This window comes from Gadus morhua, chromosome 6 (assembly GCF_902167405.1).
Source record: "Gadus morhua chromosome 6, gadMor3.0, whole genome shotgun sequence".
Classification (NCBI taxonomy): Eukaryota; Metazoa; Chordata; class Actinopteri; order Gadiformes; family Gadidae; genus Gadus; species Gadus morhua.
Genome location: NC_044053.1, coordinates 25,576,433 through 25,592,454, shown reverse-complemented (window position 1 = coordinate 25,592,454; position 16,022 = coordinate 25,576,433). Strand labels below are relative to the sequence as shown.

The 16,022-nt window shown below is 45.2% G+C and overlaps 1 protein-coding gene and 1 long non-coding RNA gene across 3 annotated transcripts in view; one reads left to right on the top strand and one right to left on the bottom strand.

The window, feature by feature from the left end:
- Positions 1-15,132, top strand: part of cfap157 (cilia and flagella associated protein 157) — a 29,003-nt gene extending 13,871 nt beyond the window's left edge. Inside the window, exons 2-8 of one of the 2 annotated variants that reach the window (XM_030357878.1) lie at positions 7,068-7,339; positions 8,131-8,284; positions 9,466-9,733; positions 10,754-10,884; positions 11,806-11,956; positions 12,380-12,613; positions 13,941-15,132. In XM_030357878.1, coding sequence (XP_030213738.1) covers positions 7,068-7,339; positions 8,131-8,284; positions 9,466-9,733; positions 10,754-10,884; positions 11,806-11,956; positions 12,380-12,613; positions 13,941-14,000 — 1,270 coding nt within the window. In that variant the 3' untranslated portion in view covers positions 14,001-15,132. Of the gene's footprint in view, positions 1-7,067; positions 7,340-8,130; positions 8,285-9,465; positions 9,734-10,753; positions 10,885-11,805; positions 11,957-12,379; positions 12,652-13,940 lie in introns of both variants that reach the window. The other variant, XM_030357877.1, reaches the window with a different exon arrangement.
- On the bottom strand, positions 15,124-15,799 carry LOC115545091 (uncharacterized). Its single transcript, XR_003977056.1, has 2 exons — positions 15,573-15,799; positions 15,124-15,209 (listed from the first exon to the last, which is right to left on the bottom strand). It is a non-coding gene; the product is annotated as an uncharacterized LOC115545091 (long non-coding RNA).
- Positions 15,800-16,022: the final 223 nt, after the last annotated feature.

Below are 16,022 nucleotides of genomic sequence, written 5' to 3'. Positions count from 1 at the left end.
GTCCATTGTCTTATGCCGTAGCCTCCAGGAGCAGGCATATCTTGGTCACAGGTCTTTCCAACACGCTGGTCTTGGTTTGGATGCAGATGGAGCGGAGTCCGGTTTTGTACTCAGAACTCTGCCAATCTGTAGCATCAGCAATGATGACAATATCTCCTTGAGAGAAGTTTCTTCTTGGATAAGCCCATTTTCGTCTTTCTTGCATTGCAAGTAAATATTCAGATGTCCACCTTTTCCAGAACAGCTCTGCCTTATACTGCACTTGCCTCCACCTTGGATTTTCGCATTGTTTAGCTCTACAAGGCTTCGTTTTAACTCTTTGTTCGCACCCACAAAATTTGTGCCGTTGTCGGATCTCAAACTCGACACAGGGCCTCTTCTGCAAATTAATCTCTGTATGGCATTAATGCAAGAGTGTGTGTCAAGGGAGTCTGCCACTTCAAGGTGCACTGCACGACTGGTCAAACAGGTGAAGAGCACTCCATACCTTTTTAAAAGGCCTCTTCCTCTTTTGACTGCGATTGGGCCAAAATAATCAACTCCCACGTTTGTGAAAGCGGCCTTGTCTGGCATAATCCCCTCTTCAGGTAAGCCTGCCATCTTTTGCTCTCCAAGTTTTCCTCTGTGGCGTCTACACACAGTGCATTCTGTTATTGTTCTTCTTGCTGCAGAATTGGCACTAATGATCCAGTATTTCTGTCGAAGTCAAACATGTGGTTTCTACCAGCATGTCCAAGTTGTTGATGAATGTGGCGTGTAATAAGCTGGGAAACATGCAGGTCCTTGAAAGGATAACAGGATGCTTGGTCTCCGATGGTAATGCAGATTTATGCAAGCGACCACCAACTCAAATAATTCCATCCTCCAGTATAGGATCTAGCTTGTACAGAGGACTGTCCTTGGATACGTTTGAGTCGCCTTTCAATGAGGTGGTTTCACTCGCAAACCTTTGTTTCTGAACAAAACAAATGATTGCCTTTTCTGCTTCATCATAATCTTGTGGAGTCGAGGTTTTTCCTACATGAGCGCCTTTAAAACTCTGAAGTTTCTGTTCCACAGAACGTTTAACTCTGGCGTCCTCATCGCTCTCAGTGGCTTTAAGTTCTCTCCTCTTTTGACTCAGAAGCGACAAAACTCTTTTAAGCTGAAGGAACCAGGCAACAGACACTTTAAGTTTCCTCCATGATGAGAAGTAGTTGACGAAGTGGTTTGTGGCATTATCTGCGTATTTGACAATGGCATTCACTTTTGTTTCTCTTTTGACCTCGGGGTCATCAGCAGGACTCAAAGCTGGATCCATGTCAGCTACAGGCCACTCCTTTTCTGGCAAGTAGAGGAACTCTGGGCCTTTAATCCATCGTGATCGTGTCAGAAATTCCTCAGGTCTCATTCCTCGAGATGCCTCATCTGCAGGGTTGACCTTGGTGTTTACATACTTCCACTGGTCCCCGTTGGGGGCTTCTCTTGACAACTCAAGCTGCTCCTCTAATGTGTTCTCGTTAAAATCTTGGTTGTATTGTTTAATGAGCATTTCTTCAAGGTGTGCCACAGATATATGGTTTGTTGTAACAACTGAGCAGCCAGTCTTCACTTGGTTGTTATCTCCACCACGAAGTGGTCCATTAATGACCCAGCCGACTCTTGTTCGGACTGCGTATGGTCCTTCGCCTTGACTGTTGATCAGCTCCCAGGGTTCCATCACTTTTTCTGCATCAGTGCCGATGAGCAAATCCACATCTGCATTAATATCGTGAAGCTTTCCATTCCTCAGATATGACCACATTCCAACATCTTCTTGACGTGGGATGTTCAACCTTGACACCGGCATAGTGTTATGAGTTAAAGTATTAGGCAACTCAATAAAATCAATGGAATCTATACCAGACACTTCCAAACCAGTCAATATGGTGGTGCCCACAATTTTTTGTTGACCCATTGTCCTTAGTAGGATGTTGGCTAGCTTGCCTTTCAAGCCCAATTTCTCTGCCAAACTGACTGTACAGAATGTACCGGAACTCCCCGGGTCCAGAAATGCATACGCAGAATTGTGTTACTCATGTGGGCTTTAACTTTGACTGCAACAATGGAAAAGACAGCATTGTCCTCATCCCCGGCCCCTATATTCAAGATTCAAGATTCAAGATGCTTTATCTATCCCGAGGGAAATTACTATGCAACAGTTACAATACAAAGGTGGGAAAGTAATACAGGGTTAGAGTCAAAATAGATAAAATAGATTGAAATAAAATAAGTACAAACTAAATAAGTGAAAAGGAGCGATTGGATAAAAGTGCTATTAGTGGTAAAAGTGGTAAAGTGATAAATATTATAGCAGCAATTGTTGGCGGCATAAATTAACTAAAGTGATTAATTGAAAATTGGGTTAAAATAAAAATAAGTAAATATATAAATAAATAAATTGGGTAAAAATAATTAAATAAATAAATAAAGTGACATTGGTCTCAGGGCATAGTGTCTCCACGGTCCCTTCTGCAGCTGGAGGTAGATGCATTAAACAGTCTGATGGCCACAGGAAGAAAAGACTTCCTCTGGCGTTCTGTGTTACACCGGGGGAGGATGAGTCTGTATGCCTACATGTCTGAGGCTGTCCAGGTGAAACACTTAGTGGAGAACTCACAGATGCTTGTATTTCTTTAAAGGATGTACTTCTATCGTTTATCTCAATGTGAAGTACTGAGGGATGCTTCTTCTGACACATTGCAATCCAGGCGACTCCTGCAGTCTTTACTTATGTGGCCAGGCTTTAGGCAACCAAAAAGAAATTCCCTTTTCCTTTATGAAACGTATCTTGTCCTGATGCATTTTCATCTTAATGAGTGAGCATTTCTCCATCGAGTGACTTGTTTGTTGACAAAATAAACAGCATTCGATGTTACCTTGAGTAGAAGCGGATTTTATCTCATTGTTGTCATAGCTTTGTCACGACCCTAACGAGGGGAGCTTAACGAGCTCATTGACAACACCTGAGCTATGCTTATTTAAGTAGACCTGTGAGCCCAGTGTCGGGGTGTTGACCTCGGGGCTGATCACCGGATGCGTCTGAGGAGTTGGAGAGGAAGCGGATCAGGGTGGAGTAGTGGCGTGCTAGTGGCGGTGTTTTCAATTGTTTATGAATTCAACTTGTTGGCTTCAGAACAACGGCTAAAGGAGATTTCTGAATTGGTTGATTTTTGGGTTGTTCAGCTTGGGTGTTGTGGGGATCTGTTTGTAGGGATATTTCCCGACGGCCTGTATAGGTCCGGGAACGATATCCCTGCACAGGTCTGTGCAAACTCAGCTGTTCGATCTGACGATCGCTTGCTGAGTTGGGGATTTCCTAAATCAGAGTTGGCCCATGCCGACGGGAGCGTAATGGGATGGGGGTGGGGGGGAATGGAGTAAAGTGGGCGAGGATAGACTCAAAAGGGAGAGGAGGTGACCTTGGGTGTCTTGAAAGGCGCCTCTAAATTAAATGCATTATTATATCATTCTCCAGCCAGTGATGTGGATAATTCACAGGCCAAAGCAATGAGACCAGACCAAAAAAGTGATCATGGGTTTAAGGTTCTGATCAAAGTGAAGGGAGGTGTTGGGTTTTCTGCTGCTAGTCCCCTTAAATTGACTAATGAATTAAAAAAAGAGATAGGTGATGTAATGCATGCTTCTAATCTGCAAAATGGGAGGATTTCTATCATCTGCAAGTCTGCAAGGCAACAAGACAAGGTGCTTAATATAAAAAATGTGCTGGGTAAGGGAGTGGATATGTTCAAGCAACGGATTAGTACAGGGGTTAAAGGAGTTGTGTATAATGTGTCCTTGGAAGTGTCTGAGCAAGAATTGTTATCTTCTCTGAAGGGGGCTAATGTCATAGCTGCAAAACGAATGGGGAAGGGTGAGAATGGAAGAGGGACCGCTCCTGTCCTTCTTACCTTTAAAGATGATGTGGTTCCTAAGAGTCATGTTGGGACACATGAGTGACCCAGTGAGAGAGAGTATGAAAGACCTCCTCTGAGATGCTTTAAGTGCCAGAGATATGGCCATGTGGCAGCTGTGTGTAGAGGAAAGCAAAGGTGTAGACGATGTAGCAAGGCTCATGATGGAAAAGAGTGCAAGGAACCTGTGAAGTGTTGTAACTGTGGGGGTGATCACCTGGCTTCCGTTCAGGGGGTGTCAAAACTATGCAGAAAGCAGAAAATGTTGAATGAATAAAGAAGGAAAACAAAATATCTTATGCAGAGGCAGCCAGAAGGGTGGAGGAGAGCAGGCTGGGCAGGCAAAGCACGGCTGTTGACTTTGCCCCTTTTGAAAAGGGGCATGCTATAGCTGTAAATGATGATTCAGTTTTGACAAGCAAGGGCTACTGGCATTCATGGTTGAAGCAATGTGGAGGGTTAAATTGGTGGCAAAGAAAAAATCAGATGTGGCGCGAGAAATTGCTTCTGCTGCAGAAAGTCTGCTAGGTTTCAAGGGAATAAATCCTATGTTATTCTATGGTCAGGAATGGAACTGCACCAATAAATAATATTCAATGAGAGTGAGCACAGATTCCGAGCGTTGATGGCAGAAAACAATGATAGTGGGTGAGGAGTGGGCCAAATAAAATCGGTCGCGGACCAAGTTTGGCCTTGGGCCCCAAATTGGGCAGCCCTGCTCTAGTCTAGAGGGACAGGTGGAGAGGTAACAACCTTAGTGCTCTAGAGGGCCAGGTGGAGAGGTAGGAACAGCCTCAGGGCTTTCACTTTTCAAAAAAGAACATTGATTCTCGGACTCCAATGCCTAACAGTTTAATATAAGGTGAAAGTTGTCAAACCCTTCCCTGTCGTGTCATTAAAGGAGACGTATTATGGCGTTTTCACAACAAGTAAACATAGTATTTGAGTTCCAGAAAACATGTTTTTAAAGATGTTTGCTGGATATAGCTTTTAGGAAAAAAAAACTCACCTACCGCTATTCCCTTCTGTTTCAGTACCTTCAGAATAGGCTGTTTCTGGTGTCTGTAGCTTTAATGCAAATGATCTGCTGCCCATTGACCAATGAGCTGTCAGATTGAACCACAGCATGGACAAGAAGGAACTTTTGCCGTTTTCGGACTCCTGGAGCTCTATATCTATATAATATAATATAATATATTATTATATTATATTATATAATATAGTATTTTTATTTTTTTTTCTTTGGCTCAAATTAAACAAGCAGTAGCCTGACTGCTATGTTCAAGGCAGTATGTTTGTATATTCATAGTTTAATTGCACTATAGGCTTTTTTTTGTATCGTCCTGTTTTGATCAGTAAGCTATATGCCAATGTTATCAATAAAAAAATATTTGCACAAGGCAAGCCGATGCACTTCTCCATGTTGATTAGAGCATTAAAATGAGAATTAAATGGACAAAGAAATCAAGGGATATTTAGCATAGAATTTTTTTTTCCAATTAATCGTGAGTTAACTATGCCATTAATGCGATTAAATATTTTAATCGCTTGACGGCACTAGTATTTATATATTATTGTATCTAATAGCACGGCCAAAAGCTACGTGCGTCTCGGATGATATTATCAATCATAAAGAGTGCGTCTGACGTCTCTGGCACTTTCACAACAAGTAAAGACACTAGTGGGGGATATCTTGGACATGGTTTAAGACAGGGATGGGCAACTTTCATGATAAAGAGGGCCACATTTTTCATCATAACCATCGGAGGGCCACATGACTGCACACTTCAACTAAACGTGAGCTGAGAGAAGCTACACAATTTTGAATTTGGTAGATATGATTTCCTGTATTCTGGTGCATTTTGGGGATGGCCACTACCTAAAAAATCTTCCAGAATCATAACCTATGTACGGTATGTTAATTGAACCAACATACATACATTTCATGTTTTCCATGCTCAAACAGACACATGAATGGTCTGTATTTTTCATTCAATGAAGTCAAAAAACTGAAAAACAGTGGCCCAACATTAAGTGCAAAAACTCAATGAACTCAAACCCAACAAGCAGTTGTAGTAGCCTAGTTGTAGTGGCGACTTAAGTGGATATCTTTAATGACTGATATCGCTTCTAAGCAAAGTTTGCCTTCGAATTCTATGAATTCTTCTCATCTTTCTTGACCGAGTTTTCTGTAACTCGATCAATTATTATTATTCTTTTTATTTTTTATTTTTTATCATTATGTGCGGGCCTGCTGAGTAAGGATGCGGGCCGCCAGTTGCCCATCCCTGGTTTAAGAGAATTGGGGGAAAGGGAATTTTGCCTTGACCCTCTGAAGTCCATGAGCCGCGACATGGAGGAGAAAGGGATTGTACTCCTGGAGCTGAGCTGCCGGACTGCCGCCGTGCTCCCCGCGCCGGAGCTGCTGGACTGTCGCCGTCGAAGCAGTTCGGCCGCCACCGAGGCAGTCCGGCAGCTCCGGCGGGGGTACTCCGGGAGCTGAATAACCGCCGAAGCTTTCCGGCTGTTCCGGCGACAGTCCGGCAGCTCAGCTCCGAGAGTACAATCCCTTTCTCCATGTCTCCTCCGGATTGGCAGCTCCGGCGGGGGGAGCTCGGCGGCAGTCCGGTAGAGAAAGGGATTGTACTCCCGGAGCTGAGCTGCCGCCGAGTCCCCGCCCCCCCCCCGGAGCAGCTCATCCGCTGGTCCACAAAATCTTAGCTATGCTCAGATTGGAGGTGAGTTGGGAAGTGGGAGGTAATATTCAACTGTGCCCCCTTCCTACGTAGGGTCTCTGAAACTGACTCGCTTGTTTGGTAACGGTAGGCGGGGTACTTTCAGAAATGCATATCTCACTCAAAAGATCATGTAGGGACTTTTTTCAAAGCTTGTGTGCTTTGAAAAATGTGTGTGGGAGCACCAGAGACCCAAAACAAATCCCTGGAAAAGTGTTGTTTTCATAATATGTCCCCTTTATCAAACATTGTTTGAATGCTCCTTCTTTAGGCTACTAAACAAATATTTAAAAGGAACACATTTTCCTTTCCATGGCCTAGTCCCACTTGGCTACACGGTGCTAGGGATGTAGGTCTACTCATGTTTTTACATTCATATGACAATGCTGCCGTCCTCCAGGTATCAGCAGAAGTGCGATGAGGCAGAGCTGCAGAAGTCGGACTCCTTGTTGCGCTACTCCCAGCTGGAGCAGGAGATGAAGGACGTGGTCCAGTACCTGAAGCGCTCCGTGGCCCAGCTGGAGGAGGAGCTGATGAGATGCGCAGCGCGACTGGAGTCTGAACAACGCACCTGGGAGGAGCAGAACCGTTCCCTGGAACTCCGGCTCAGTAAGCTCGAAGAGGAGCACCAGGAGAAGAGCGAGAAGCTCTCCTCTGAGAACATGATGCTGGGTGGGTTGAAGATTGATCACCTGTCATGATGATTTATCACCTCTGATATTTTATTGATCATCTGTAATATTTTTTATATTTTATTGATTACTTGTGATGTTTTATTGATCACCTGCTATATTCTATTGATATTTTAATGATCACCTTGCCCTATTGACAGGATGTGTATGTACAAATGACCATCTGAGGTATAGAAGGCACTAGTTTATTCCAGCGGTGAATGAACTGCTTGATTCAGGCAGCATGTCATGATCTCCGGCTGAAACCCTGTTTGTCTGCATACCAACTCACTGTTTACTTCTCCTATCATCTACTCCCCTCTCTCCTTTGCCCTCTCCTTCCCCTTCACACTCCTATCCTCTGTCAACCTCTCTGCTCTCCTCCTTTCCAGTCCGCTCTCTCCCCTCCTCCTCTCTCTGCTCTCCTCCGTTCCAGTCCGCTCTCTCCCCTCCTCCTCTCTCTGCTCTCCTCCTTTCCAGTCCGCTCTCTCCCCTCCTCCTCTCTCTGCTCTCCTCCTTTCCAGTCCGCTCTCTCCCCTCCTCCTCTCTCTGCTCTCCTCCGTTCCTCCTCTTCTCTCCTCTGACCGCTTCTGCCTCTCCCCTCTTCCTTTCTCTCTCCTCTTCCAGTCTCTTTCCTCTCCTCCTCCCTTCTACTCCTCCTCTCCTCCTCCCTTCCTCTCCCCCTTCCCGTGTCCTCCTCTCTAATCTCCTGCGCCCTCTTTCCACATCCCTATTTCCTCTGTCCACCTCGGTTCTCTTTCCCTCCTTCTCTCTTCTCTCCTCCTCCTCCAGCCGGAAAGCTAGCGTCTCTAGAAGAGTTTGGGGAGCAGAAGGAGAGATTGATGTCAGATTTGTCCTCGCTGGAGAAACAATTAGCCAATGAGAAGGAGGCGCACAACAACCAACTTTATGAGCTGCATATGGAAGCTGCTCTGGAACGAGCTAGGTGCATTACACTTAGTATTAACATAAGGCTACTATATTAGATGCACTATATTAGCATAGTATAAAAGTACTTTATTTGCTATATATTATATTAGTATCCTATACAATTACTATATTAGATGTATTATACTAGTTTAGTATATGACTATAATTGATGTATAAATACTAATACTAATATATATGTATAGTATAATTAGTATTATATTGCTATATTAGATATATTAGTACAGTATAATATGCCTATATGCAGATCAATTAATTAATTAAATTAATTAATCAGTATAGTATATTAGTATAGTATAATATTACTTTATTAGCTCTTTTATATTAGAATAGTATAATATTATATTGTACTCAAAAAAGGGACAAAGGATAACTTAACAACTTAACTATATACTATAATATATAAGCATAAAGTATATTATAGTGTACTATATTGTAATATTCTATACTATATTAGTATTAAGTATATTACAGTATAGTATACTGTAATATACTATACTATATCAGTATAAAGTATATCATAGTGTATGACAGCATATTTTAAAGTGTTATTGTTGTATAGGTTAAGGCTGGAATGTGTGGGGAAGGTGGCAGTCTACATAGAAGTGTAGGATACTATGTGTGCACAACGGTTATTATATTAACTTCAGTTTTCACGCGTGGGTTGCGCACGCTCATCTCTAGCTGTAATTAAACCCATAGCATTAATGTGGAAAGCCCAGTCCATAATGAAACAAATTTCTGAGCGCATAATATAATAACATCTCGGGCTCTACATCGGTTCATCCACACATTTACACACCGCGACAACCATGCAAGGCGACAGCCAGCTCGTCAGGAGCAGTTAACTAGCAACCTTTCGGTTACTAGACAACTGCTCTACCTCCTGAGCTAAGCCGAGCCTTGACATACGGTTTGTGTGCTTCCGTGTATGTGTCGCTGTCTTTGTCTTGACGTGCGGTGTGTGCGCGTGTGTGTTTGTGTGTGTGCGTTTCAATGCATTATTGTGCGCATGTGCGTGTGTGTATGCGGTGTGTATGTGCGTGCTTGCGTTGTATGTATGCGTTCGCGCGTGCTGTGAGTGTGTGTGAGCTGCAGGCTGCCTGCCACATGCGCACATGAGTAACTTGAGTAACTGCTGCGACAGGCCTGCTATTATAGTAGTAAGATGTTCTCCAGGGGTAAAACCAAGCATGCAGACCACATGAAGCAGGCTGCGTTGGAGCTCCAGCTGCAGGCCCGGCGTGACGTCTCCGAGGAGGTGGCTCAGTGTCTGGGGGAGAGGGAGGCACTGCATGAGGAGCTGGCCCACCTGGCCGAGCAGAACCAGGCCCTGGTCCGGGAGAACCAGACCCTCAGGGATTCAGAGACCCTCACCCGCAGGAAGGACCAGCTCATTCATCCCCTGATGAGAGACCTCAGCCATAAGAATAAGAGCAATCTCGGGGTGAGAGACACACACACACACACACAGATAGGAGGAGAGAGAGAGAGAGTAAAACACAAACTTAGAAAGACAGAGAGGCGGAGAGACATAAGCCCCTAAAGATGATATGTCGTTATGCTGGCTTTGCTTTTCTACAAAGAACCTAAGTCAAACCATGCAGCATTTGTTGGCGTTATCATCCCCAGTTTATTATAGGAATATACACATATAAAAATTCAATTACTGTGCGTTCTTGTGTCTGAGCCTTCTCAACAGCTTGATTCGTCATCCTTTGATTGTTCTTGACTATATAGGCCTGCTTGTCGAAATATATTTACATTGAATTTAGTCTTGTAAAGAATGGACACAAGACTAACATGAAATAAATCGCCTATTGAACGTCAAACTGAATTCATCCTCGAGGATATAGCTGTGTGATCTGTCTGAAACAAATGTACTAAGTAAAATAATGAGTGTGTTGTTTTGTCAGTTAAAGACACACCTTCATGTGGGTAGCTAATGTAATGAAGACTCAAATCAAGTCAAAACAGTCCTCTTGGTCCGACAAAGCAGGACCAGCACTACACTCCTGTATATCAGTAGATGATGCTGTACCCGGCCCCTCGGTTACTCTCTGGACCCAAAGGTCCAGCAGCCTCTGTATGAAACAATGTGATCTCAGGCCTAGAACAGTACTGCCTGTACATTCTCCAGAGTATGGATAATGCAAATCTTTATGCCATATTTTGTTGTTAAAAAGCTGAAATTGCAGCCATGGCTTATAGCCCCCAAGACCAATGAGTAAAAAGCTGGCCATGACTGCGATCACTATACTATCAACAGGGTTCAACCAGTATACCAATTAACGATACATTAAACAAAGCAATTTAAACCAACCCATAAAATAGAAAGGGGGAGAGAGACGCAGAGATAGGAAGAGACGGAGTAAGAGAGACACACAGAGGCAGAGAAAGAGCGACAGAGACAGAGAAAGAGATGGTCAGAGAGAGAGACGGTATGACTCTCAACCCCTCCCCCCAGGTGATAAGGAAGTTGACTGACAAGTGCGAGGAGCTGGGGGTGGAGCTTAAGGAGCAGTCCTCTGTATGCAAGGGCCTGCAGCATATACACACCCGACACACCTTGCTGCTGGCTGAGGCTCAGGCCCTCAGGTATGCCCTATACCTTGACCCTTGACCCGAACCCTGGAATCTATACCCCCTTCACCCTATAAATGTGGAATCTATACCCCCTTCATCCTAATACCCTGGAATCTATTCCCATGTATCCTAGAACCCTGTAATCTATACCTGTGTGTGTACCCTATAACCCTGTCATCTATACCCGTGTACCCTATAACTCTGGAATCTATTTCCGTATACCCTATAACTCTGGAATCTATATCCGAGTACCCTATAATTCTGGAATCGATACCCCCTTCACCCTAGAACCCTGTCATCTATACCCGTGTACCCTATACCCCACTCCCCTTTCCCCCTGTACCCCCTGTACCCCATACTCCCGGGTATGCCTTAATAATGTTCCAGTGCCTCATTTGTCAATCAGGAGGAGGCTAAACAGAGAGATTCTGCTGGTCTGGTGGGTTGGGGGAGAAACAGAAGACAACACCTATTATACATACCTAACAAAAAGGACATCATAAACAATGCTATGTGCAGCGCACCGATAGAAAATGTTGTTGCATCTTCTGACATGATAATCGAGCCTAGTAGACCCTATATGCCCCAAACAAGGGGAATGATTATAGACATACTCATTGTTTTTGCAGAGGTTTTCCAAATTCAAATCGCAGTAACATGAGCTGACCTGCACGCTTCAGGCATCACGGCCTGACCTTAGTCAGGCCATGATGCCTACTAGAATAATATATATATATGACTAGAATATTGTGGAAAAGTTAATTTAATTAAATTAATAAATTAAAAAAGAATATATATTAAAATAAAAATATGCTACATAGATTCATTCCACCAAAAGTGAAACATCTAAAGCCTTCATTTGTATTAATCTTGATGTTTATGGATTACAGCTGATGAAAACCCTAAATTATAGTATAGTGTTCTTGTGGACAGGAAGGAGCATGAGCTCGTCCTGGAGCGAGGCCGGGAGGACGCAATAACGGTGAAGCGCTTGGGGGCGGAGCTAGATGAGGAGCAGAGGAGGCGGGGCCAGACAGAGGTCATCCTGAGTGAGGCTGCCATGGCGCTCAGACAGGCACTGACGGTAAGTCTGGGCGGTTTGGTTTTGTTTAGGGAATGGCAGGGAGCCAAGCAGCCAATCAGCCACAGAGCCGGCCGCAACATGATGTTCAAATCAAGTACATTTCTTTGTATAGCCCTTAATCACATTTGGAATTCTAACAGGCTACATTTTGTGCTCGCCACCCTCCCACCATGTCTCAAGGGCTAAAGAGAGATATGGTGGAGCTGAGGCGGTGGTGGGTGTTGTGCACTTGAAGCCATGCAGCAAGCAGCTGTCAGATGAATGAGTGTGTGGTCTCTAAAACAATGCAACTGAGTGCGTTACTCCCGATTGGCTTATGTCCGAGGCAGCAGAGCTATTGACTATCAGTTCATGCGGGGATGGGTGTGACCTGAAGGCAGTATTAGTCAATCAATATGATGTATCCTTTTGTATCCTGCTCAGGATGAGAGGCCAGGGTTGGAGGAGCAGGAGGAGGAGGTGCAGGCTGTGGTCCGCAGGAACCAGAACATGCAGAAGCTCCTGGCCGTCCTGGATAGAGCTGCGCGGCTCGGGGCCAACGGCCGCGGGACCCCAGAGCTGACCTCAGCCCCAACGGCTGGTCAACACCAGACTCACTACAGGCCGGGGGACCTTGGTCTGGTGCCACGGCAGAACCAGACCTCCAGGGAGTTCAAGGTGGGCCCCCATCCCATGACTACCAGCCAGCACCCCAGGTCAGTGGTCTGCCATGTCGGAGGTCAACATCTACCAAACATTATATCTGCTTATTACACAGGTCTTCTCAATGCCATGTAACGCTCCGTTCACTTGCATAGACCCTTCACAACTTCCAGCGGTGAATTAGGGACCACTCACACTAGGGCCGCGGCACCGTGCCCGAGCTCATTTGCATACTAAAGTCTAGACCGTTTGGCTAGTGTGACCACGCCATCCGTATTCCAGCACGGAACAGCCCTTTGGCCACGGCACACTTGGGAGAGGTGTGCCGTGGCCAAAGTACAGATGCTAATGAGATGACACGCGCGGATACGCAACGTGAGCTGATGACCTAGTCCTTGCGCGACCCTCCTTTCTTTATAGGTCCATGCCCTTCTTCCCCACAACAATCATTTTAAACAATGGTGGTAAGCGGTTCACGAGTGGGTTTACGTTGGTGCGATAGTGAAGTCGAGTGTTTACTTGAAATTTGGGCAGACGACGGCATTCAGTCGCAGCTGGACACCACGCTTGGTGATGACGTATTTATCGTATTACGACTTGATGACGTATGTATGAAGGAGCAATCGTGCCCAGGCCACGGCCTTTGGGAGCAGTGTGACCACGGGCCAGAGGGAGGAGTGGGGAGGGGGGGAATCGTGCTGAATCTTCCTGCAGCACGGAACAGGCAAGCGGCCCTAGTGTGAGTGCCCCCTTATATTTGATAATTCACTGTTGCTAAGTATAATTCACCGCTGTCAAGGACAACAAAGGTTTTTTTGCCTCTAATGACGTCTTTGGAATCACTCCACAAGTAGTCCGGTAACTTGTCAACCCCAGCGTCTTTCTGAATATCTCTAAACAGACAGAGAGTTTCCAAAAGGCTTTATAGAAGGTACGATTGATTTGTTCCATGCCCCCCCCCCCCCCCCCCCCCACCCGACTACACTTGCGTATCGACACACTCTGATACCATAGATGGCGGTATGCACCTAGTTGATTTCAGACCCACCACCTAACACAAGTAAGAAGAAGAGTACACTTTTCATAGGTTTATGTTGTCGGTACAGTGTAAAAGAGCACGCCAATCGCAAGATCCCAAGCCAATACGATGGAGTGTACCCGTTCACTGATCCTCTGGTAAGGTACACAGTAATCAAACAGGACTTTTGAGTAACATGTGCTCCAATTATTTTTCAGACCAAATTTGTTAGGCTCTTACTGTTTTCAAATACTGTAAATGATGATGACATATGGGTAAAAAAATTGTATGTGAAGTGAGATCTGCTATTTTTCTATTCTCTAGGAAGACAAGCCAGAAGAGAAGTGGTCCCTCCAGCCCGGCCCGATGATTCAAGAACCCTGACCTTTACCCTATCAGCTACCTGTACTCCCTGACCTTTACCCTACCACCTCCCTGTACCCCCTGACCTTTACCCTACCACCTCCCTGTGGCCCCTCACCCTACCACCTCCCTGAAGCCCCTCACCATACCACCTCCCTGAAGCCCCTCACCCTACCACCTCCCTGAAGCCCCTCACCCTACCACCTCCCTGTGGCCCCTCACCCTACCACCTCCCTGTGGCCCCTCACCCTATCAGCTGCCTGTGGCCCCTCACCATACCAACTCCCTGAAGCCCCTCACCTTACCACCTCCCTGTGACCCCTGACCTTTACCCTACCAGCTCCCTGTGGCCCCTCACCCTACCACCTCCCTGTGGCCCCTCCCCCTACCACCTCCCTGTGGCCCCTCACCCTATCACCTCCCTGTGGCCCCTCACCCTATCAGCTGTCTGTGGCCCCTCACCCTACCAACTCCCTGAAGTGCCTCACCCTATCAGCTGCCTGTGGCCCCTCACCCTACCACCTCCCTGTAGCCCCTAACCCCATCAGCTGCCTGTAGCCCCTAACCCTATAAGCTGCCTGTAGCCCCTAACCCTATCAGCAGCCTGTAGCCCCTAACCCTATCAGCTGCCTGTAGCCCCTAACCCTATCAGCTGCCTGTGTCTCCACAGAATATTATTGTCCTCAGTTTCTGTCTGCTGAACCGTCGGTACTCATTTCTTCGACACATTGGCAGCCTAGTGTTATAATGTTGAACAATAAATCCTAAATAATAATGGCATTATAATGAATGTACAATCTTAATTGGTCAGACACCATAATCTGATTAAACAACGTTCCTTAAATATTATTAATGTCTATATAAAGGAGGATGTAGATGCATTTCGGGGATGTACTTTAGTTCAATGTGGTTCCCAATTCAATGGCAGTTCCCTCACATTGATATCTCTTCACTTAAGACATTGACAACCTTGACACTAACATTGACATCACTCTAGGTCTAAAATCTATTAATAACCAGGATCCCCACTGGCCAGACACTGATGATATGTATCTAGAAACTGATGATGCTTTTGACTCTGCAAAGATCGTTGTGAAGAAGAAAAGTTAATAGTATGTTTACACTGAAATAAAATGCAATCTTGTTAATTAAATCCTGTTTTTTATAGTTATTTTGTTTGTATGGCCGAGGGTCTGATAAGATGGGGACAGGGAAAATATAGAAAGAAACCTTACTGCATTAACACATCCAAAACCATAATATAAAACAATATCTATAAAACACATTTGTAAATTAAATATTAGCGGTAGATTGGCTTGGAGACCTGATGATAGCATGATGTAACCTCACCAAGTCATCGGACCCTTCATAAACCATGCTGTAGGGCCACCTGCTAGGTATGTGTGTGTGTTTGTGTGTGAAAAGCGGCACCTGGCAAGCACTCAGAAGAAAGTACACCCTCACATACCCACATATTTTTTTTTTTTTAATAAAATAATTGCGTTAATCGCGCGATAATTTTTTTAACGCCGTTAAAATTGGTTTGCGTTAACTCCGTTAATAACGCGTTTAACTGACAGCTCTAATAGAAACCTTACTGCATTAACACATCCAAAACCATAATATAAAACAATATCTATAAAACACATTTGTAAATTAAATATTAGCGGTAGATCGGCTTGGAGACCTGATGATAGCATGATGTAACCTCACCAAGTCATCGGACCCTTCATAAACCATGCTGTAGGGCCAGGGCCGTAGCACCAAATCCTGGGCCCCTATACTATAGGTACTGATGGGCCCCCCTGCGCCAGGTTGTTGACGGGGGGGGGGGGGGGGAGGGTCCTGAGCGAAAGGTAAAAAAATCTTTTTTTTTTTTTTGGTCATGGGCCCCCCCTCTGCCTTGGGCCCCCCCACAACTGTCCCCTTTGTCCCCTTTGTCCGACGGCCCTGTGTAGGGCCACCTGCTAGGTATGTGTGTGTGTTTGTGTGTGTGAAAAGCGGCGCCTGGCAAGCACTCAGAAGAAAGTACACCCTCACATA